General features: G+C 47.7%; 1 protein-coding gene across 4 annotated transcripts; it reads left to right on the forward strand.

Moving 5' to 3' along the window:
• Window positions 1-2677: 2677 nt before the first annotated feature.
• On the forward strand, window positions 2678-23267 carry LOC118506092 (ATP-binding cassette sub-family A member 12). Of its 4 annotated transcripts, none has more exons than XM_036042772.1 (16): window positions 2678-2882; window positions 13931-14792; window positions 16118-16484; window positions 16562-16926; window positions 16993-18077; window positions 18142-18453; window positions 18596-18933; window positions 19005-19191; window positions 19259-19742; window positions 19815-20044; window positions 20124-20885; window positions 20962-21142; window positions 21219-22073; window positions 22140-22643; window positions 22717-22998; window positions 23081-23267. In XM_036042772.1, exons 2-16 carry the CDS (start codon window positions 14712-14714, stop codon window positions 23144-23146), a joined length of 6099 nt encoding a protein of 2032 aa, XP_035898665.1. In that variant the 5' UTR covers window positions 2678-2882; window positions 13931-14711; the 3' UTR covers window positions 23147-23267. The 4 variants fall into 4 exon arrangements, with proteins under 4 accessions (XP_035898665.1, XP_035898666.1, XP_035898667.1 ...); XM_036042773.1 differs by having other exon boundaries at window positions 2678-2859; window positions 23081-23193; XM_036042774.1 differs by having other exon boundaries at window positions 2678-2816; window positions 23081-23193.
• Window positions 23268-23646: the final 379 nt, after the last annotated feature.

Below are 23646 nucleotides of genomic sequence, written 5' to 3' on the forward strand. Positions count from 1 at the left end.
TTCAGGTTATCAATTTTATTGCTGGTTGTTCGCTAAGTGAGAGGCAGAAGAGAACTACGATATTAGAAGACTTCCGCCATTGCTAAAGTAAGTCATTAAGTCCATCAGACAGACAAACCTCAACATGCCCACTGATGTCGATAGATCAGTGACTAGACTCTTCAGGATCGCCGTACTTCCTTCAAGCGCCAAGCGCCTGACTATTGCTCTCCTGGTTTGAGTCCCTCACTTTAGGATGCTACTGTGTTCAGAAGTGTTCAGAAACGGGCCTCGCTGCCACCAAGCCACCCGGGACGCCCCATACGTAATGACGTTGTTTGTCAGCTGATGGATTGAAACGTACACGTTCCACATATAGAACTCTGACACCATGTTTTTTTTTCTTTGAATCAACGCAATTGCCCATTATTATGACGTTAAAAGTTATCCAGCATGGGGAGCCACTTCCGATCACGCTCTTTTAATATTCCCTTTTTGCATTCTGACCCGATCGAACCTTGTTCCCGGCACCATGAACATCAAGTTCCAATCGAACAGCCCTACCTAAGTTGATAAAAAAACATCCCGTATCACGAGCGTCACAAACTTCATTAGACCGTCGCATCGTGACTTGAGGGTGAAGTTTTGCCCGATCATCCCTATTCCCTGCGACTGGCTGACTGACAGGCTTTTGAAATTATAGTTTTCGGTCAGGTAGGAAGTAGTGTTTTCTTTGCCAGTTTTGATTGTTTTTGTGACAAAATGGCTCCCATTAAGGGAGGCACAAAATTACCCACTGCTTGAAAGCATGTGCGGGCACAACCCACCCGATCGTAAGTCATCGCATGTTGGTTCGATCGTCTCGCAGTGGGCTAATCGAATGTCGCTTTAATAGTCCGTTATTAAATGACAAACATGTCTCGGTGCGGCAGGATGTGCATCGGGATTACGGTAATAAAAATGGGAAACGGTCATGATAAGAGCATGCCGGCGACCGTGACGATCATGCTGTACCGAAGCCTTTTCCCCTGCGCTGATGCTGAGGAACCGGTTTTGAGCATCTTCAACGGTTGTAAACGAAAGCGAGAGATGCAGCTGGATAGGTGGAATAGCCTACTGGGGCCTAGTGCAGAAGGCGGGGAAAGTGTCCCGCACGGAAACCTGTCCCGCACGAACGGCTTGACGCGCGGTGGAACCTTTGGCGAAGGTCGTTTGCAATGAGGGCGAGAATTGAGGGGTTGTTTTGGACGCTTTTGAACGTGACCAAGGGCGTGTTGGTAGCTTCGTCTCAAGAAGGCTGACATTTACATCATACACTGATTCTGGGCCGAAGCAATTGCGGCGCCGGTCTTCACACGGTTGGATCGGGGTTCAAATCCCATCCAGAAGACTGCCTAGGGTAAAAATCAAGTCACAGAAAGCCTGAATTTATGGCAGCCCTAGAAATCTCGAGATTGTACCAGAGTCACGCAAGAAGAAGATTCTGATCGCCAGCAGCAGCAATCGGCTCGAAGCTTATCGCTCAAATATTGGTACGAATTATTCAATTCCAATAAAAAGATAGACCGATGGATTTATAAGGGCGGCGGGAAATCAAATACAGCTCGCATTAAAATTGCATAATCTGACCGGGGTGCCGTTTTCCGCATAGCCCAACCCTTCGGCAGGGTTTGTTGAAGCGCTCCGATGCCGGAGATCACTCCAGAGGTGTGATGATGAAAGGTACTTTTCCATTTTTCCGCTTCGTTTGTCACGAATGATTATTTGTCCGGCCTGGTGCTGGTTGGTTTCGGTTGCCATTACCGTCCGACCGATGGGAGCAGAGTTATTTGATCTCTCGGAACCGGAACAAACCGTCATCAATTGTAGAGATGAGCCTCGGTGGAATGCGGTCGGAGTTGAGGAGATGTGTGCTGTCACGAGGTTAGCCTTTTATATCATACTAGCTTGGCACGGTTGCAGTACAAATCTCTTCTCGATACATTTTCACAATGGAATTGTGAGACTTGAATGCATGAGCTTATTCAAAACCAGATAATCGACTGCTGAAATGAACTATTGCATACATTCAGGCGTTCGAATGCATTGCACAATTTTGTTTGCAAACTCCGAATGAAAGTAAAATGATCGTGCGATCGTCACTTTCCAGTGTCTCTGTGACCAAGTAAACATGCAAAAGAATGAACTTGAACCACATTTGAACGAAGCACGAGGCTCTAATCAAATTATCGACTACCGTCAATGAGCGCATACAAAACTGAAGGTCATCATTGTGCAGAGATTCGAACAGTGGGAGAGATTGAGGGATTGATGCATGCTGTCACCAAAGACTCGTTCCTCGTATCTTAGTACGTGTTAACATAAGAAAATTTACCAGACCAAATAGCCCCTTTAGCCCATCGATCGTCGATCAAGGTTTCATCGATTCGTCGACTCTTCTTGCTGTCTGCACGATCATTTAATCGCTCGTTGCGTGTGGATGATGATCGTAAACCGATTATTCTCTCTCGGTGGTTGGTGCTCTTTCTATCTCTCTGTACCCGAGCTGGTGAGTGATGGCGCTAAAACCAGCTTTTCATGCGTGTGTTACCTGGCGGCATATGCTTGCTGGCAGCATGTTTCTACGCTCCTTCTTGGTGGTGTGTGCAGCTCGCGCTCGCGGAAGCTTCGCCTGAACGCACACTTCGTCCGCTCGCGAACGACAGTTCGGCACTGAATCTGATCGCTCGCGGTTGTGTTGTCCGTTGGCGGTGCAGCTCGTTCGTTCGTTCGCGCAGTGTGGTCGTTCACCGTGTGCGGATCGGTGCAAAGAAATCTGAGAGCCACGTGCCGCTCCGGTGTGTGTGTGTGTGTTTGTGGTGTTGTAATTGTGTAAATTTCGTACGTGTGCCGTACAAAATTAGGTGCAGTTTTATTCTACCTACAACCATGTTTTTGCAGTACAATTTTCGGCTGCAAGAGACATTTTTCTTTGCCCACTGTGGGCAAATGGTGTTACGGATCGTATGGAAGCAACCTGTCGTTCGTTGATCATCGTTTGCCGTTGACCCGTTTGGACGATTGTTTTGGCTACTTTAGACAAAATTTGTGGAAGTGTGCTTTTGGTGTTTATTTTTTGTGAGCATGGCGGTCAAGTGAGCTGATTGCGATCGAGTGACAACCGACATGGTTGCAGTGCCAGTCTTATAACACAGTGCTCTCAAAGTGTCGCGATCAAGCCATCGAATATTTAGTGCAAAGTACTAGTTTTTGCAACTCTGCACAACTTTCATCTGTGGCCCAATTTTCCGCGCGTGTCACACTGTGTCACGGTGAAAAGTGTGTGAGCCGTGCTGGTGCAACACGGCTGCACCAGTCGGTCGATTAAGCAAACGTTATTCGGAACTCGCTAGCTACCAGTGCTAGTTGTAGGACACTGTCGTTTTTTGTTGCTGTTGCTTTCGCCTTTTTTTGTTTGTTTTATTTATCTCCTTTACTTTTTAAACATTTTATTTGTTGTTTCAACATATAATGGCGATGTTTTGATATTTTCTCTTTCCTACCGCTCTAACTCGATCTCCTATACTTGTTGGTATAGGTATTTCTTCACTATTCTTCGGTTTCACTCTCCCTCTCGATCTATCGGTAAATTTCTCCTTTCTGTCTCTCTCTCCCTCTCACACACACACTCTCGATTCTGTTTTGGTTACTATTTCTGTTTTACTTTCCATCCGCACGATCGCCAACCAGCATCCCCCTTGGGGGTGAAGTTTTTTTTTCTTCCGCCGGCCCTTACACCACACCCACCGCAGCAGCTCTTGGTTGCTTGGTGGTGGGAAATGGTACAATTTTCACCTGTCCGCCAACTCCACCATTAAAGCTCCGCAAGATCGTCTCGCCCAGGGTTTGGACCAAGGGTTTGGAGCATCACATCGGTTTCGTTTTAACTGAACGCCGCATGTAAAAGCGCTGCATCGGAGCGGTGTGGTACCTTCACCACTGGGACCTGTGTGGAGGTGAGGTGTGTGTCGGCTGAGTCGGCATACCAAGCATGCCCGATTTCCTCCTTTCTCTTCCGATTTCTGCCCCGATCACGTATCACGCCACTGCACGGCGTTTTGCTTGCTGGGAGCACCCTGCCTATTTCTTTCTGTTGTAACGTGCGTGCAAAACAGTGATCGCGCGTGGTGATCACAAATACTAAAGCAAACGAACACGAATAAAAATAACAATAATATGGCCCAAGAGATACGGCGCACATGGCGCACCTATCAGCCAAACCGAAAGCAGTGACTTCCTTTCGTACTTCTTTCGGCACGGAACGCCGCACCACCAAAGCCGATGCCGGTGCTAGTACCCTCGAAAGATGCAGCTTTATCTCGTACAAAGTGTGCAAAAATAATTGTTTTACTTGCTACCAGCTTTTCGGTTCGGTTGTGGGACGATCCGAACGGAGCTGTAGCTGATCGATCGAGGCCGGTGTGAAAGCGGGCGATCGTGCTTCTACTACCATTGGACAGAGAGTAGTGCAATCGTGCTAAACGTCAATCAAAAGCGTCAGCCTGAAGGTAGGCTCCGGTCCGCGAGAGGTTCGTAATTCTTCATCCAAATTGGATGGACGCCGACTCGGCTCTGGTAAAGATGGATGAAAATTATAGTGACGCCAGCGCTATTGGTACGAATCAATCGATCAATCGATGCGATCAGTAGTTGCATTCCCCACATGAAAACTCACGAATTGTGCAACTTCACCGTCACTCGGAACTGAAGGGTACGTAATGGAATGATTTTCCAAATCTTCACAATCGTCGTCATTCCTACTGGCCTGATCGCTGATGTGAACAAAACAACAAAACAGCCACTCAGGTCAACAAATGCGGTGAATAATTATCTCCCTGCGAGTTCTTTCCTGAGGTTGAACAACAAGAAACAAAAACCAACAAAAAAGGCAAAACGAATTATAAATCTGTTGACTCATGGGTTCTTCTTCCTCGTGCAAAAAAAACCCTCGCTCTGTATCGTCCATGCTTGCTTGCAAGATGGTTTTTAAAATTTATGTATCGCTAAGCTACTTCCTGCTTTTCCGATTAAAACAACCGGTACAAGAAAACCCCCAAAATGACTTACCGTCGAAAAACACTCCTAACGCCAGTCTGTGCGCGTGTTGCCTTGAAGAAGTGTTCTCAACCGTGGCGAGATGCAATCGTTGCGACTCTGGCAGCATGTCACTTTCGCCTGTTTGCGCCAAAAAGTCCATTAGGCAGCAGCAGAGACCGCGTATGTGGTACGGAAAAGACGAAAATACGATCAATACGATACGTACGATCCGATCACCAAGACTTCAAAGCGGTTTTCCGTAAAACTACTCGTTGCGAACGGAGTGTGTTACAAACTTTAATACTAACAAGCAGCGACGATTAGTTCAACGAACAACTTCAAGGCCATTTTGCGAAATGTGCCATTTTATCAAGTATTATAACTTTGAAAACAGAGCCTACAACACCTCTCCGCTACATGCTCTACTGTAAACAGCTTTCAGCTGTATTAAAAGTGTGTTTTGGTCTGCGGTTTTCTTACCGTTTCTAGCTTGGGTTGCAATGCTGAGTGTACCTGGTCACTCCAAGTCGATACGGTTCGATCAAGAAAAAAATGTTTATCGAACGATAAGACGTTGGGAAATCCAAGAGAAAAACACACACAGTCCAGACATATCAGAAACAGTTGCTGCATATGGTGTTTCCTGGACAGTCGAGGAACAGTTTCTGAGTCTGGAGAACAGTGTCCCAACAAGGCCTTCAAACCAAGGCTTTACTGTCGGGGGGTTTAATCTCGCAGTCGTCGATCGAAGAGATACCCAACTGACCTCGGTGATAACCGATAGAATTGTTCCAATAGAACCTCTCTCTAAGGACCTTATTCAAGAAGTGGAAGAATCTGATCTCAGCTTAACCTCAGAAAGGTGTCAGCAACGAAGGATTCGTGCGAAATTTAAATTGAGCCGATCAAATAAAGGCAAATATTATTGATCATCAAGCTCCTAGTACACTGATGAATACAATCATCTGCTCGTAATTAATTGCTTCCCTAATGAATCTTAGCGGTCCAATTAGTGTACCCTTCCAGCAGCTCCGATCAGTGGCTGACTGACTCACCGAGCCAGTTGACTAAAAATAAATCCCAACGATGGGCGGCTTATCACCGTACAGTGGTCCGATCAAGGACTCGAACGTCGTTAGAGCCCTTTCAAACGTTCGAACGAAGATCACCGATAAGAACACGTTCACAAACAAGCACTACAAGCTTGACATTCGTTGCACTTCATCGTGACTACAGTTCCATGTTCATGCATCGCACGATCATCCCCCATATAATCCTTATCGGCGCTCCTGAGCGCCTGAGGATCATCAAACACTTATTGTGTCTGGGGTGAATTTTTGCTTCCCACACTGACCTATGCAGCTCGCAAAATCATGCTGGCCCACAAACCACCTCTACTTCTGCGTGATGACCCAGTGATACACATTCGACGCACTCGTTGGGCCAAATTCTTGTGGACAGACAGGTTAGACATGTCAGCGTACCGTCGGTCAGTTCTGCACCGAAGCAATAATCATCCCCGGGATCAACATCTGGCCTGGGGTTTTTTGTGCCCGTCGGATGATGGTGTCTTTTTTCACACCTCTCGTACAAGACGTCGGAAGTAATTAGGCTCTAATGACGTGCGTCCGCTGTTCGGCAGAGATTCCGTGCCGCGGTCAAACAGAAAACAAACAAAAAACTGTAAGTGCCCTGTGTGAGCGTGTTCACAGCCAAGACGTGTGTCGATCATTCGCATCATGTTATGATCATCATCACGAGGATAAGTTTCGATCCGATGGCTGATGATGGGAATAAAAAGAGTAGTGTTAATGCAGCTCATCAACAGTATGGACCTTGAAATGAGCGGGAATCCGATATATTCACCACCAAGATTTCCCGAATCCTATTCAGAGGGACAAACGTTTGGTGGGCAAATGAAGATAAAACCGCATCACTTTTCCTCGTTTAGTTTCATTTCCCCGCATGGGTATAATCACTGTTGCATTGCCACAGTCACGCACCCTGCGGCGTCGGCCCCACTCAGCGGAGTGATCCGAAGCTAGCTGGCCAAGCAACTGGTTGATTCGCCAGTCGAATGGGATGTAAACTCTCCTGCGAATAGATTGAAGCTATTTTTACGAAATCCGCCACCCGAAGAACGTTCCGCCACTTTCTGTCGCCACAACGCCCGTTCGACCAGGCCCGTTGGTATCGGGTCCGTGGTTTACGGACGTTGCGCGTTTAGTGTGCGCAATCTCGGCATACGCGCTGTGTGCCGAGTGAATGCGAGTTTCCATTACTGCTTGGGTCTTTTGCCCTGCTTCTACCTACTGGGATGCTTGTACCACGACTCACCGGGTTGTACAACCTACTCATTGCAACCCGGTGTGTCGTGTTTCTGCACAAAAAAAAAGAATTCTGGGTGGCCAGCTTCCCGGTTTCCTTTGCCCCGTTTGGTTTGCTTGCGTTTGGTGGTTCCGGCTATCGGGCCAGAGGAAAAGTTGGTCAATTTAACGAAGCTAAAAGAGGCAACAAAAAAAGGGCGACAAATAAGAGTTTTCTACGGTGATCGTGGTCAAACGGAACAGAGTTGCCGGTGTTTACACGATGGTATAATACGATAAATAAACATTCACATTTAATTGTCTTATATTAGTGCTGTTTGATGATTGTTGAAATGGGCAGAATGAAGGGCATTAAAACATCTGTCGAGTGGTTTCACACACGGTAGAGTAGAATATTTCAACTATTCTATAAACCAAAAGGGATAAAAAAAAACTCATTTTCCCCCTTTAAAAATTGGGATCTTTTGGCAGAAAGAATGTCTGTCTGGAACCTATCTGAATAATGGAAGTAAATTACTTGCCCAATACTTCCGGAATACAGAAAATTTCATCAAGCTTGAACTAGAGACTTGCTAGTCATCCGAGCACACCCAGAGTAAGATGCCAATGTTCACGGTTTGAAGATGGAGTGGCCTCCAAACCGACGTACATCGTCGGTAGCCTCCAAGCCGCTCCCAGCGAATAAGAAAGTGATGTGCTAGAACACTCCCCGCATAACACGGACTAAATTTCCGCCTAACTGTGTTGTTTTCGAATATTTATCCTCTTAAGTCGATGTGATACCTGATCATTTTTCACTGAGGGGCCTCAGGAAGACTTGTAAATATAATAACTCTAAAGTAAAGCCTTTGATCACAAAGGTAGACCGTCGAGAGAAAAGTCATAAATAGTTGACTGAAAATGAAACTCCCCAGACTTCAGCACCATGGATTATTTTGTACGAGAAGGCAGTTGATCTCTCTTTTTGGCCTAACGACCTCTTAAGGTCTTATGCCTGCCATTTCTGGCTTACCAGACTTAATGATATGACGTAGTTGGATAGTCAGTCCTCACACTAAGGGTAGGAACACGATCCGGATGCGATTCGTACTCCAGTCCTACCGTATAAAGGCCAGCGCCGTTGTCACCTCTAGCACCGGACCGCCCCACCTGAGGAGCTGTTGATATTCCAAGTAAATAGACGAATTTTGATACAGTTTTTGAGGCCTTTTCAAGTGAGACTTTAACGTCAGCTTGTTCGAGGTTATGATGCCGAATTGAAGCTGTGATCGATGCTCAATGTAATAATATAAATTTCCCTTAAGAATATACGATCGTTATACAAAAATTGAATTAGATTAGATTTTCTTGCTTTGTGACACAAGTTAAACCCCTCTATCTCCAATCAGAGCTCCGCAGTGGGGTGAAAAATTGACTAGTAGGGTTGAATAATCAACGGATACATTTTCCTCGAAACTTCCGGCATATCGTGCCGGCAATTGATTAGTCGACGGGTCGGTGTTTCCCCCCGCGGTGGATGATTACTAATGGGTGGAAAATCTCTCCTCACCGTACCGGAGAATGGCCCAACCACTCTGCCCTTTTATTCACCACCGGACCCTTACCCAACTTACGAGTCGCTTTAATGAAGTCATAATCGGCATGAGAATATCGGGATGAGATTTGTTACGTGTGACACGGCAGCGCAGTACCGAACACCGTGGGAGACAGTTTTATTACGGAACCGTAATATACATACGTGTCGAGTGTACGAGTGCGTCTGTGGAACTGTTTGAACAGATTGTATATTTGTACGGCTGAGTCCACTGGGCTGGAATAAAATTTCCCCACTAGAATAAGTGCTATGTTGCTAAATACTCCTCGGATCGGATCTGAGCATTTGGATTCGGAGATGGAGTTGTCTCTATCATCAGTTTTTTCAGCAAAACAGCCATCCGTCAATCTCCTGGCATCCCTCTGTTTACCGTTTTCCCCCTTGCTTTGTTATTTTGTGACGTGATTAAATGTCGATGCTAATCGCGACTTCCGGCTGCTTCACTGTCTAGATTGATAACCGTGCCGGGTTTGCTATTAAACAGCCCTACTCCACCCAACACACACTAACGGTGCACTACACCGGCACGAACATACCAATGGATCACGCAAGCCAGCGATCGCAGTGACTTGGGAGTGTTTGTGCAGAGGATCGCTCACGCTCGGACACAGAGAGTGAAAGACAACGGTTGAATAACCAAACAGTAAGTAACAGCCCCCGTCCAGCCCGTTGAAGTTGTTGCCGAAGTGGAGTCGTCCCATAGCCAGCAACTATAACAACACTACCGAGAATAGCCATCGTAAGATTGGGATGGAAGCCCAATCGTCCAATAGCCCATAACATACACTTCTGTACGCTGAACACGCTGACCGTGGTTCAAATTTTGCCGCCTTTTGCATAACATTTGCTTAAAGTAGCGCACGAAGTATTCCGACCTATTTTCCCACACCGGAACGGTGGAACTATGTTGCATGTTGCAATGGCTGGCGACTGCTAATGCCCGTCAGGTCACGTATCGGATCGGCATCCGTTGCCTGCTACCACCCTGATCGTTCTTAATCGCTTTATTCAGCCCGCGTGCAAGAACACGTTGTTTCCGTGTTGTTTGTGTTAATTGTAGAAAATATTGTTCTTTATTGAGAAACGTTTCCTTGATACGCGGGTATTGTGAGTTCTGAAAAATCTGGTTAAATATCTACTAATATTTGTCCTCCGAATTGCTAGCTGAATTCAGCGGATTTTAGTGAACGAGCCCGGCCAGTTCTTTTTTGGGCAATTCAGTTGCGAGTTCACTGAAGCATAACTACGGCCGACCATTCCGAGGTTACCGACCGGTGCGTGTTGCCGCAGGTTGCGTTGGACGTGACCTCAAGCGAAAGCACGCTTCGTTTATGGCCGCGTTGGCCCTTTTTGTTTTGTTCAGGCTAGGGATGGGCAGATCCGACCATTTGTCGGATCGGATCTGTCCGGAGCGCTCCGCCGCCCGGATCACGAAGAGGAAATGCCCGTCGCCTTCAAAATTCTTCCCGTAAATTATACCACCAAGCAACCGAAATGGCAAGGACAAAGAAGAGAGGAGATAACGCAGAACAATGTGTACGACATACATTTGCAGCAGAACGGAAATCCGGAGCGCGGAATCAAAAACTAGTCCGGAATCAAAAACGAGTCCGCAATCAAAGACGATTCCGGAACTGGTTGGAATCATTCTTTTGGATCGGATAGGACTCATTTATATGCTGGATCGGATCGGAATCGTGATTCCGAACCGGAGCGCCCATCCCTAGTTCAGGCACAACCAACGACGCAACAAAACAATGACGAGACGCCAGACAGCAAATGTATGAATGAACTGATGCCCAAGGGATGCACGATCGCCGGTGCTTGCGGGACCGATCTTTAAGTATTTAATTAAAACAGTGGACCTCCAGCAGCAGGAAGTAGCTAGCCAAGATTAGGGGGTTTTCCGGCGATTTCAAGTTTCGAATTCTTAAGTTGAGCTATCTTCGAAGGCTAAGGTCAGGTAGACCGATTGTTTGAAGTTTACGATATCCATTTCAAATTGAAAAATTTAGCAATCAGAAACAGATGAGCAGAAGAAGAAAAAATAACCTTCCGCCTAGACAAGAGTTCTGAAGGTTCGTTTCAAAGTCCAATCGACAACGAAACGTTTATAATAACATAAGTGATTTGAAAGATCCCCTTCGGCACCTTCGGCAAGGCGAAATTTGTGATGGTAATCAATTCCAACGAATCCCCTTCAACCCACTCGATGCGATAATCGCCAAAGGTGCATCGATGGCAAACGTGTGCAAAGCTTGCCAGCTTACCGTACTGTAGGAACAACTCTCGCTCCGAACGTCATCGCGATCAAGAATTCGTAATACGCGGTGCAAATCAAGCTGATCTATCGAACCGTCGGAATATTCCACCGAGGCAAGTCCACAACTGCTTCGATCAAACAATAAATACGCGAATAGAAACACTAACCTATCGAAGCGATCCTCTCCACGCGTCCAGCGATTGTTTGACGCAAAATGGAGGCAACATTCCGCACATTTGAAATCAACACTCGAAATCGAAAGCATCTTTAGTCGTCACCTCCACCGAACCCCGCCGAGCGAGCTTCAAACGAGTTCGTTAATCAACCCCCGGCTTAGGAACCGGTTCGTCGCTTCCGAAACGGAATGGCACTGTTGAAATCGTAAGAATGTCTTGAGCAAAAAAAAGGGGGTTGGCGTATTTTCCTGACGAGGTATCCACACTTCAAACCATCCACTGTTGCTTCTTCCTTTGCTTTGCCGACTCCGCAAACGATTTGATAATCTTCTTGCCTAACCTTGAACCGAACCGGAAAACTAGTCTTTTCTGGGGTTTTGGTCTTGATGGGCTGAAGCTTCGGTTGTTGAGCGATGCGCCACGAGTGGGATCTTCACATTGGTGCACAAGGGTAGCTTTTTTTTAGGGGGTTTTCAGGTTGGCTACAAGTTATTTGGGTTGGTTCTCCCAGAAAAAAAAGCATAACTGCAGATGGTCAATGTCGAAACACAAAACAGGGGGTCACCAGTGAAGCGTCAAGCACTTGTGGAGCAACAGAGCTCCACTCCTAAGCAACGGACGATCGCCACCGTTTGCCCATGAACGATCGGTTAATACGAGTGTAAATAAGGTGTACGTCAACGCAACATCCTAACCGGCGCTGATGCACTGCATGGTCGGGGAACCGGTTTTTCGTTGTCGATTTTGGTATACAACCTCTATCCATCTCCAGCTATGGTTGCGTCTGTGTAGTTCGATCTGCACCTGCACCGGCAATATCAGATCAATTACGGCGAAGATTAATTACGACGCTAAGGTGAGGTAAGGTGCGGACCAACTTGAAGCCTTCGGGAACATTGCGTAATGGGTGCGAGCCGAGGGTCTGGATCTGGGGAGGTCTCTACCAAGGTGGCATGATTCATATTCCGGTACTCCTAGCGTCATCAGACTGGATCAAGAAGAGGCTTCCTATTTGATTGCATCCCGCCGTAACGATCTTGTCGTGAAGAACCTGCCGAGAATGCTTAACCAACTTTGCAATGTACGCTGTAAATGCTATTTACATGAAGATGTGCTTTTTTTTCTCTCTCTCTCTCTCTCCCTGCCCAGAGAAAAAAATCGAGTGAGTCTAGCTGGCTAAAGTTTGTTTCGCACCTCCACATCGCCAACGTCTATGCAAATGATTCCACCAGCGATTAGCGTCTCGGAATTGCAATGACAACGCAAAGTGCAGTTTTTCCACCACCCCTTCTGCGGTTCCTCGGCCTACCCACCTGGCCAATAATCGTTTAAAATGGAAATAAGCCACCTTGCGTGTTTACGCTTTTAAGCGGCGTGTTTTTTGTTTCTCTGTTGTTCCCCGTTGACCAATTCGACCAAAGTTGATGGATGTATCAAGTGTCATCACCTACTTCGCGGTACGGTGATCGAAGTGCATTAAAACTGCGGACACCCTGCCAAAGACCTTACAAGAAGTTTGCGCCTTGGCTTAGGTCGTTTGCCTACGGTAATGAGAAGCAGAACCACCACTTAGCCGCAGTGAAGCCGTAAAGGGAGGGCGCGAGTTAAACGATTGCTTATGCTCGTGAGAACCACATTACTCATCGATCGGGCGATCCGAAACAGGTTACATTTTTAAATTGCGACCGAAGCATTACTCGTCGTAGTCGTCATTCGAGTTTTCCATTCTCACCAACCAGGGAAGCACCCACGATGACGTATCTGGGTTACTTATGTGGCCGGAGCACAATAAAGCTGTGAAGTAAAAATTTCCCTACCGACGATCGGATATCTAGAATGGTTTGAGTCATGCTCCAAGACCAGCCCGTCACAAGGAAATAGTTTAAAGGGCCTCGGACCTGCAACGCAGCTCGAGCGCATCTTTATGCAGTTGATCACTTGAGGTTTGTGAGTGAGTGCTTCAACACACTGTAAGCGACTTCCCATAACGAAAGCCCTAACTTAGGCTTCTTCCTTTGCCATTCGTGATCGGTATCGGCTTCCGCTCGTTCCAACACTCTTTCACACCAATTGCATGTTTCGTAACCTGCTAAACGTTCAATCACTGGCAGCACATCATTAGCCGGCGAGCCCCAAACTAACGTGGCGAACGCATCGCCATTCCCCCGGGAGGGACATTTCGTGAAAATGCGGTTCCCGCAGTGCAATTAGCAAAACACGCACCCGTTTCGGTCGTCGTCAGCTCCGTGTGCCGGGTCTATTAGTGAATTACATTAAGTGAGCGTTAATTACGTTAAGTCGTCGGTCGCACTTTGCGAAAAAAACTCCCACTCAGTTCCCGGATCACACAGCATCCTGGGGTGGAATGCGGCTGGAGAGGGAAGAACTTCCTTTCTATTGTGTTTTGTTTTCTCAACTGAGACTGAGTTTTTATGTGATGGTGATGATTTGAGATTGTGCAACGATCATATCGTTTTGTTTTTAATTTGTTTTTGGTTGTTCCTTTCTTCTGCAGAGCTTGCACTTGTAACGGTCAATTCAAATTTGTAGCCCCAGTGAACAAATCGTCCTCAGTAGAGCGTTGAGTGTGTGTTTGTGTTTTTTATATGTGTATGTGAATCTAAGCTAAATACATAAGTTGTGTGTGTGTTGTGTCCATTTCCGCAAGTTTTAGAGGGTCTGCAAAAAATCGGAACTGGTCCTCACCGGTAACCTTCAGGCGGTCTTTCTTCGGTGTATCAGTTTAAAATTAGTGCCAACCGACGGAAACGCTCGTTAAAGCGGTTAATGTGAAAATTAAGCTTTACCTCCCTTTCTGGCCGGTGTCTGTGTGCGTGTGTGTGATTGTGACGCCAAAAACGTAACCATACGTGTTGGAAAAGAAAGTGCAAATCACAATTACTACCGTTGCATGTAAGTGGCTAAGGGTTTGGTGTTGCCGGTTGCCATAATAGGGGGACCGATCGACCGAAAGTGAGGGTAAAAGGCGATTAGCAGTGAAAGAAAGTGTAGTTAAGGGAGTGTACCACTGTTCCCAAACCTTCAAACCACCTTCAAACGACAACATTCATCGTAGCAATCCGTATCACGGCTGCCATGACTAGGCTAGGCAGTGGCTAGGTAGGATACACGAAGGGCTAGCACACGATAAACAAAACAAACACACGAATTACGCCGCCTAGGGCCGCACGCTCAGACTCCCATTAACGCCCGCCGGTGGCGCATCTTCTGGTGAAAGTGCTTGGTTTGCCGCATTTGACATCGCCCGCCGAACACGCCACTACGGGAGCGGTAACATGAAACTGTCCAAGCATGCCGACTGCATGCAAATACGGGCTTTGCTAAGGAAGGATTATCTCGTCCGAATACGACAACCAGTAAGTATGACAATTCTTCAACTCCAGCTCCTAGTAATCGATAGCACCTACTATCGACCAGTAGTAAGAGATTTAATCTAAGTAGGTCAATTCGCAGCTTCACTGCGAGTGATGCTTTTCCCCTCAGAGTCGTCTGTGCGCAATATACTACTCGCATGGTATAACTGCGTCTCGCCATGACACATCCGGCAATTAAATTGGCAGCACTGGTTTTGCGTAATCGCCATTCGTTCTATGTAGTTTGATAAGGTCCGATTACACCGAAATTCCACGAATCCAACTCTTCGTCGGTGGTTTCACAGTGCCAGTAGACGATCATCGTTGATCGGATGTTTCATAATCACCATAAGCGTAGAGCGGACGAGATGAGGAGAAACGAAAAAAGCGCTCTGCATGACTAAATGCTGGATTTTTGTTTGCGCATCATGTGCGAAGCATAATCCTAAAAGTGAGTGATTATGGTTTGCGATTACGGGTAGAAAGTCAGTTCCATTCTAATTCCGGTAGTGATGGTGCGTCATTGAACTGTGATTCATGGGAGATCTTTTGTTCTGATGCGCCTTAAAATATGCAAACATATGTTCCACTGGCGGTGAGAATAATTATAACTGATTAAATCATTTCCTTATCAGTCAGCTTGTTTTGTTGGAACGTTTGCATAATTCGTATCCTTGAATTCGTGTCCTTAAACCCTCCAACTGTGCTAATCTCTAGTCGTTTACGTTCTTCGTGTTGGGTTGGCTTGACGTAGTGCTTCAAGTAGATGCCAGTTGACTGGTTTTCGAATCCCCTTTCAAACGTGTCCTTAATTCTCTATTCTTTGAGAATCTGATCAATCACTGATTTATGGGATTTTTCAGATTTCTGCGATCGGGCAATAGTGCTCTCAGACATTGTTCCTCTTGGGTTGTTCAGAATTTGCTCAAGCTTTATCCTTGTTAAAAACTGAGGAGTGTAGTTCGAGAGTGGCGTTATCCGAAAGTCTCATATCGACTCCATGGTTGCCAGAAAATGGATATTACCTGTGATCCAGAGTGATTAAAAACTGCTGCTCTGCTCGAATACTGCTCAGTAACCTGATCTCCTCGGCTATATAGAACGCATCGACCAGGTGCAGAGTACTGTCACAAGGTTTGCTGGTCGCAAATTCCTCGTGAAATTCATCTCCCTTGTGGCAGTTTGTGTGTCTAGGTGTTAGCTGCTGAGTCTAGACTCTCTCCAGGCCAGCAGTTGGTATTCTTAAACTTCATTCTCTTCTCAATCTTTCTAAGCTTTCTAATACAACCGGACGATCTCTCTTTCCCTTCGGTTCTATCAACTTTCAGTGGATGACTTTAATTCAGTACATATGGCCGTGCATGATCTTTGCCGCGCTGTACATACTGAGAAATCGGTTCCAGGCGGTGGAGATAAACGATTGCCAGTTCCCGACCCGTAACCTCCAAGCGAACGGTATCCTGCCCTTCTTCCAGTCGTACATCTGTACGTTCGAGAACGAGTGCCAAGATGCGAAAAACTTTGCCGAAACGGAAGAGTTCAACGATGCGCCCGTAACACCAGTGCTTAACATCATTCAAATTATCTTGGATAACGAGGCGCTGTACAATGAGATCATACAGCTACCGATCGATCGGAACTTCATCACCAGCGTTACCACGATCGTAACGCATCCCAAGTTTAAGGAAATTGAACGTAGGTTTCAAAATGGCAAGGTGAAGCTACTTCGAACCGTGTAATGCTCAGTTTGCCTGTATGCTTCGTTCCAACAGGTAATGGTGATCGGCTGGTGAAGATGCTGCCGGAGATCCGCAAAAAGATCGGTGGTTCGTTCGATATATTGCAACTGTTTTCCGACGATCAAACGTTCTCGAAATCGGGCAATATTCTGTGCGGCCGTCCTTTTCCACGCAGTGACAACATTCGGTTCGTGGACAACATTCTCTACACGCCGGACTACGCCGGAGCGGATAAGGACGAGCTGGACGTGATGCCGACGGCCTACTGCAAGCAGCTCTACCTGGACGTAACGAACACGAACAATGGCAAGATCACCTGGCGCTTTCTGAAACCGATTCTGCAGGGCAAGGTTCTGTACGGTCCAACGAGCGAGCGGAATGATGAAATTATGCAGCTGGTAAGCAATGTCGCAGGAGAGGTTTTTGGGGAGAGCTACGTCCAACGTTTCTATCCAAATTTTTAGGCCAACCAAACGTTCGCTGACATGGGTCGGCTGAGGGAGTTTTTCCGTGCGCTCGATACGACGCTGCAGCTTTTGCGCACCGATAAGGAGACGCAGGAAAGCTTCCAGGGTTTAATCGATCTGGCGAAAAGTCCGCTCGTTCAGATGCTTGCCGGTGGTAGTGTTAATATCGAGCTGATCGAGGGTATGATGAATGGTATCTTGCACGACGAAGAGGTTGCCAAGGCGGTGCACACGATCGCGAACATCTTTGACTGCTTTTCGGCCGACCGTTTCTTCCCGGTGGCGAACGAGCAAGCGCTGGAAGATCGTGCGTTTGAGCTGAATCGCAAAAAGATGTTCTTCGCCGGTGTTTACTTTGAAAGAGGCGCAACGGACAAGGATATCACGTACAAAATTCGTATGCGCACCGACGATACGCCGGTGACGGTGGAGAATCGCAATCGCTTCTGGTTCCCGGGACCGGAGGCAAGCTTCGAGCTGGACATGCGGTATCACCGTGGTTTCATCCAGATTCAGCACGCGATCGATATGGGTATTATACGGCAAAGGAAGAAGGAAGCGGCTGGTAAAGAGCGCCAGGCTGAACCGGAAGAAAGTTCTCCCTTTGGTGGTGGTGAGCTGGAGTTGGATGATGAATTGGATCAGGATGATGAGGATGAGACTGATGATAAGAGCGCTGAAACGGGAAGCGATGAGGAGACGGAAATGGCTACGGTTTCTCCATCTTCAGTTCCAACCGAAACTACCACTGAAAATTTAACAGCAGTGTATGCGGATCTCAGTAAGCGGGTGAACGTGTCACAGGACGTACTGGATCGGTTCGGCAGTGGCAGCAACAGTAGTGCGCTGGAAGATTTCCTCGACTTTAAGGACGATGAGGATGAGAGCTCCGATTCGGAACCGTCGGCAACAACCACCACCGTGACACCGTTACCTGCGCTCCGAAGACGGAAACGACAGTCGTTTCTGGATCTGATCTTCGGTGGGGGAAAGAAAAAACCTACCGGTGAGGTAGAGTACAAGGTGGCAAATGAAAAGTTCTACACGAAACAATTCCCCTACCCGAAGTACACGAAAGATGAGTAAGTTTTGAACTCAAATTGTGTTAAAGTCATTTTTTCTTACGAATTGCTTCGCCCGTTTCAGCTTCAAGAAGGGTCTTTACCTAGCGCAGTCCATACAAATGGCTTACTTCATCGCACTGATCGTGCACGTCGCATCGGCAGTTCGGCAAAAGATCTGGATGAAGGAGAGCGGCAATTCGATGTTGATGCGCGCGATGGGACTCAAGTCGGGTTCGGAAACCGTGTCCTGGATCATTGCCACATTCATCGAAATCGGTATCGTGTTCCTGATTGGGCTGATCATCCTGTACAGCGGCGGTATTCTGGTGCACTCCAGCCATATCTTCCTGTTCTGCTACCTGGTAGTGTTTGGCATTTGCTTGATCGCATTCTGGTGAGTCAACCCGCAGAGGTCCCCCCGCTTTCGACCTTACGAGGTTTGGGGGTGATAATTTACAAATGATTTCCTTTGTTTGATGGTTAGTAAAGCTCGTGCATGACCTTTCTTCCCCCCTTTGCCTCGCACTTCTTCACAGCTACATGTGCTCCATGTTCTTCAGCTCGGCCAGCATCGGATCGGTGTCGAGCGTGATACTGTTCCTGGTAACATTCCTTCCGTACATTATTATCATCTCGCTGGGCGCAACGCTGTCCACCGTGGCAAAGTTCGTCGCAAATCTGTCCTTCTCGACAGCCTTCTGCTATGCCTGGCGTCACGTGATGCGCATGGAGCTGCAGCATCGGGGCGCGAACTTTAGCAGCGCCTTCCGGGGTGCGATCGAGGACAATGATCTCAAGTTTGGCATCCTCATGATTTTGCTCGATGCCCTGATCTACTTTACCATAGGCTACCTGTACCAGTGTTTAAGGAAAGGTATTTAAATACACCCGGCTCATATCTGATTCGGCGGTCCACTAAACTGGTTGCACTCTCGTTCTCGGCAGATGAAACCACATTCCATACGGTAAAGCGCGTCAAGCTGGACAAAAGCATTGGTGCCGATCTCAGAAACGTGGACGTCACGTACGAGCAGGGTGGCAAGAAGGTATTGAGTGACGTTTCGATAACATTCCGCCGTGATGAAGTGTCCTGCCTGCTGGGACGGAACGGCGCTGGCAAAAGCACGATCATGTAATACCGCAAGCCGATTCCAGTCCGTTAGCCGTCCGATGAGCTAACGTGTTTGTTTCAATTATAGAAAACTGCTGACCGGTCAGGTAGTGCCCGTTGAAGGTGATGTTCATCTACCGCTGGACTACGATTTCATATCCGGCATAAGGAACAATGCGGAGAAAATTGGGCTTTGCCCACAGAACGATGTCCTCATACCGAATCTCACCGCCAAGGAGCACCTGCAGCTGTACGCACGGATCAAGCTGACGCGTGGGTTCGACACGGAAGTCTCGCGAACGCTGGACAATCTAAAGATGGGCCCATATCAGCACTATCGGGCGTCTGATTTGTCTGGAGGGTTCAAGCGCCGGCTCTGTATCGCAATCGCGTTCCTTGGTTCGCCCAATTTGGTAATTTTGGATGAACCGTGCAGCAGCGTGGACACGAAAGCTCGCAAGTATATCTGGGAGCTGATCCAAACGCTACGCAAAGACCGGGCGGTCATACTTGCGACACATCATCTGGACGAAGCCGAGTGTCTAAGTGATAAGATTGTCCTGTTGGAAAATGTATGTTAACAGGGATGTTGTGGTTCTTGGAGAAACGTTTCTTAATATGCATTCGGAATGATGTATTTTCAGGGAAAGGCGATACTGGAGCAATCACAAGAGGAGCTGAAGAAACGGTTCACCAACACGATATATTTGAAGGTTTTCTTGCGACATCAAACGGACCTGGAGCGGACGGCATTGATCGCGCAGCTGAGCAAACTGTTGGATGGGACGATTGATTTGCGATATGAAATGAGTGCTACCCTGCATCAATTGGACTTTAAGATCACTTCCTCTACCGGTGATAGTCAAGTGTTGAAGTAAGTTTTCAAATTGATCGTCCAACATCTTTCATTTTCACACTATTTGATGTTTTAATACCACTCTTCGATGTTTTAGCATTGAACCTCTGCTGGAGCATATGGCGCAGCTGAAAGCAAGCAAGCAAATTGAAACGTTCGAGCTGCGCAATGAAAACCTGCTCAACATCTTCAACACGGTCAACGCAAACGACCCAACGCCATCCGATCCGATGTTGCTAAATGGCAACGGTAACACCCCGGCACACATTCCAAACGGCTTCCACGGTCCGAAAACGAACGACTCCCAGCTCGGCACACTGTCCATCATGAGTACACTGTTCAGCAAGCGTATCCGCCATTTCCTGCGCAACTATCGACTGCTGGTGTGTTTGCTTGTGTTGCCAACCGTGTTTGAAATCATTGCCATGGGCTTCATGACTATTCGGCCGCCTGGAGAGTACGATCAGATGGTCAACTTTTCACCAGCGCTCTACCCGGGATCGGCCGAGTTCTACACTAACGTTACCGATGGGGACGAGTATCGGGACGCGATCGTCACTGATGTGGTGGCACACTGTACGGATGATTTGTGTTCCATGTTTAACACCTCGCTCGATGCTTACCGGTGGGTGTTGTCCACCACGGACGACTACACGGAGCGACGGTACGGGGGCATCACGATCAACAAGGAGAAAAATATCGTTTGGTACAACAACAAGGGCTATCATTCGATGCCAACCTGGCTGAACATGCTCGATACGGCTGTTTTGCGGGCCGAGCTGAACGATTCCGGCTACACGATCCGCACCATTAATCATCCGTTGAAGATCGAGGAGGATGATCTGTCCGTCTCGTCGATGTAGGTTATGGTGTACCGGGCCGATCGGTGCAGTGAGGACAAGATTTAACGCACCCGTTCTCTGCATCTTCCACAGCTTACAGCAAATAGCTGACGCGGGAATATCGCTCATCATGCTGTTGGCCTTCAGCCTGGTCGTCGCCGGTGCCTCGGTGTACATCGTCAGCGAGCGTATGCGCGGTGAAAAACTGCAGCAGCGTCTGGCCGGCGTAAACGTCTTTACCTACTGGACCGTAACGTACATCTGGGACGCTATGGTAAGTTGCGGCAAGATCGGTCGGATCTCACGTCGTCGCCTCATCCTCATGCTAACGACGCTCTTTGCCTTTGTAGATCTTCCTTATCGCCGTTGCATTGGCCATGATCGTGTTCAAGGTGTTTGCCATACCGGCGTACGTTGCGAGGGACCAGCTGGAAGGTATCTGCTTGCTGCTGGTGTTTTACGGCTTCGCCAGCATCCCATCGGTCCATCTGTTCGAGAAGCTGTTCACCGACGCTAGCTTTGCGAATATGTCTCTCTTCTGCCTGAACGTCATTACGGCGCTCGGTACGCTGACCATTATCATACTGTTCGATGTGCTCGGTGATAGCGATCAGGCGGAGAAGGTCAGAAACTTCCTGAACCGTGCGTTCCTGGTGCTGCCGCAACACGCTCTGGCCGATGGGCTGATTGAAATGTCGAAAAACTACATCACGGCGGAGATCTTCAAGCGCTACTACATCGACTCGTACAAATCGCCACTGAGCAGCGACCTCCTGCAACCGCATCTGATCGCCCTGGTGGTAATGGGACTTGTGTTCATGCTGCTGAACGTGGCCATCGAGTACAAACTGATACAGCGTCTGTTCAACCGGATTGCTGGTGTGTCTCGGCCGATAGCACAGGAACTGAACGGGATCGATACGACGGACTACAGCACCATGATAAGCCGTGTGGATGGCAAGAAGAAGTCCATTACGGCCGATCAGATCCTGTCGGTGGATAATCTGAGAAAGAAATATCGTGGATGTGGTGGCGGTGGAGGTGGTGCGAAAGGACTAGAGGTGGTTAAGAATGTGTCCTTCAAGCTGCACTATGGCGAGTGCTTTGGTTTGCTCGGCACGAACGGTGCAGGAAAGTCTACCATCTTTGCCATTCTTTCTGGAGAATTGCTTCCATCGGGTGGTAGCTTCACTTTCTACAGCAATGTAAGCAATATGCGTTTTATGTAGCTTTTGTGGATTGGATTTTAACGCGAGACTTTCTTCTTCCAGCACGGTCCCTCGTACTGTCCGCAGAACAATTTCCTTGATCCCCTGCTCACGGTGGAGGAGGTGATCGTGTTCTACGGGAAGCTGCGCAACATCGAATCGATCGACAAACTGGTAATGGAAACGCTCAAAGAGTACCATCTCGAGGCGTACCGGAAGGTGTTGGTAAAGAATCTGAGCGGAGGTAACCGCCGGAAGCTGTGCGTAGCCGTTGCCTGCTTCGGCCAGTCGGAAATCATCCTGATGGATGAGCCTACGAGCGATCTAGATCCGGTGACGCGCTCGATCGTGTACAGCACAATCGAGCGGCTCAATGGACAGAATCGCTCGATACTGCTCACCTCGCACAGCATCTCCGAAATCGATCGGATATGCCAGCGGATAGCGATCCTGAAGGATGGCGAACTGCTTACGGTTGATACACCGGACCGGCTGAAGGAACGTTTCGGGCACAGCTACCAGATAACGCTCTACCTGGAAGGCATCCGCGAGGTGGACTTTTTAAGGGTAAGCCTCATCACACTTCCGCCTGTGACTTCTGTACGCAATGTTAACCCAATCTGTAATCCACAATCGACAGGTCATCAAGCGTGAATTTGACGTGACGCGCGATATCATTCTGCACAAGAATTCCGTCCAGTTCGTGTGCCAGATTTATCCGGAGGCTGGTACGGTGGAAAAAGCTAAATCACCCAAAAACGGTCACGTAACGATCATGCTCAACGAGACCGGCAATGGGGTGGTAGCGCCGGGTACCTCCACCACCGCCACACGCACCGCCAGTGAACTTTTCCTCAAGCTGCAGCGCTTCGCCCAGGCAAACAAGCTGCGGTACACGATTTCACGCTGTCAGATGGATCAGGTGAGCACTACAAACCGAAGGTTTCAAATACAAGATATCAAGGCGGTCAGTGTGCTTATGGGTGTGATTTTTTTTGTTTCAGATATTTGAAAACGTCCTACAAAGTCACGAGGAGGACCACGCTAATCCGGGTTTCGTCGATAGCTAGAAGTAGGGGGTGATGTTGTGCGTTATCCTTTTGCTTGTAACATATAGGTAACTGATAGGATTACATTTTAAAATTTGGTAAAGTTAATAAACGGATGGAAACAGTGAATTTTACTTTTATATCACGTGGGGTTTTGCTTAAATTTTTAAGGTCCTTAATGTAATTTATTCTGTGCCACTGTGTGATGCGAGGAAAATTGCATCGTGACGTCACCGCGCTTTTGCTCTGACGTCAGCAGTAACGAAACTCCTCCTTGCCGAGCCCCTCCCTTCAGACACCAAAAAAGGACACCACCAGCTCGCCGCGACTCATCCTCAGCAGGGAACCCTTTTTACGTAATAACTTTGAACGGGCCCGCAAGTTCATTAACCTCCCACCCTCCGGTCCGGTTACATATGTACTTGCTTTACTTTGAGCAAGAGCCTGAAAACAACATTATTCACGGCCCTCACCAATTCCTCTCGGTGCGATTGGAATATTCCTATAGCCAATAAAGCCAA

This window comes from Anopheles stephensi, chromosome 2, assembly GCF_013141755.1.
Source record: "Anopheles stephensi strain Indian chromosome 2, UCI_ANSTEP_V1.0, whole genome shotgun sequence".
NCBI classification, from domain to species: domain Eukaryota; kingdom Metazoa; phylum Arthropoda; class Insecta; order Diptera; family Culicidae; genus Anopheles; species Anopheles stephensi.

What these genes read in the sequence shown, in the direction of transcription:
- LOC118506092 (XM_036042772.1), top strand. Translation starts at nt 14,712, where the DNA reads ATGAAACTGTCCAAGCATGCCGACTGCATGCAAATACGGGCTTTGCTA. An exon ending in TCGTCCGAATACGACAACCA is followed by an intron (nt 14,793 to 16,117) that starts GTAAGTATGACA and finishes ATCAACTTTCAG; the next exon opens with TGGATGACTTTAATTCAGTA. An exon ending in ATTTGCTTGATCGCATTCTG is followed by an intron (nt 18,454 to 18,595) that starts GTGAGTCAACCC and finishes ACTTCTTCACAG; the next exon opens with CTACATGTGCTCCATGTTCT.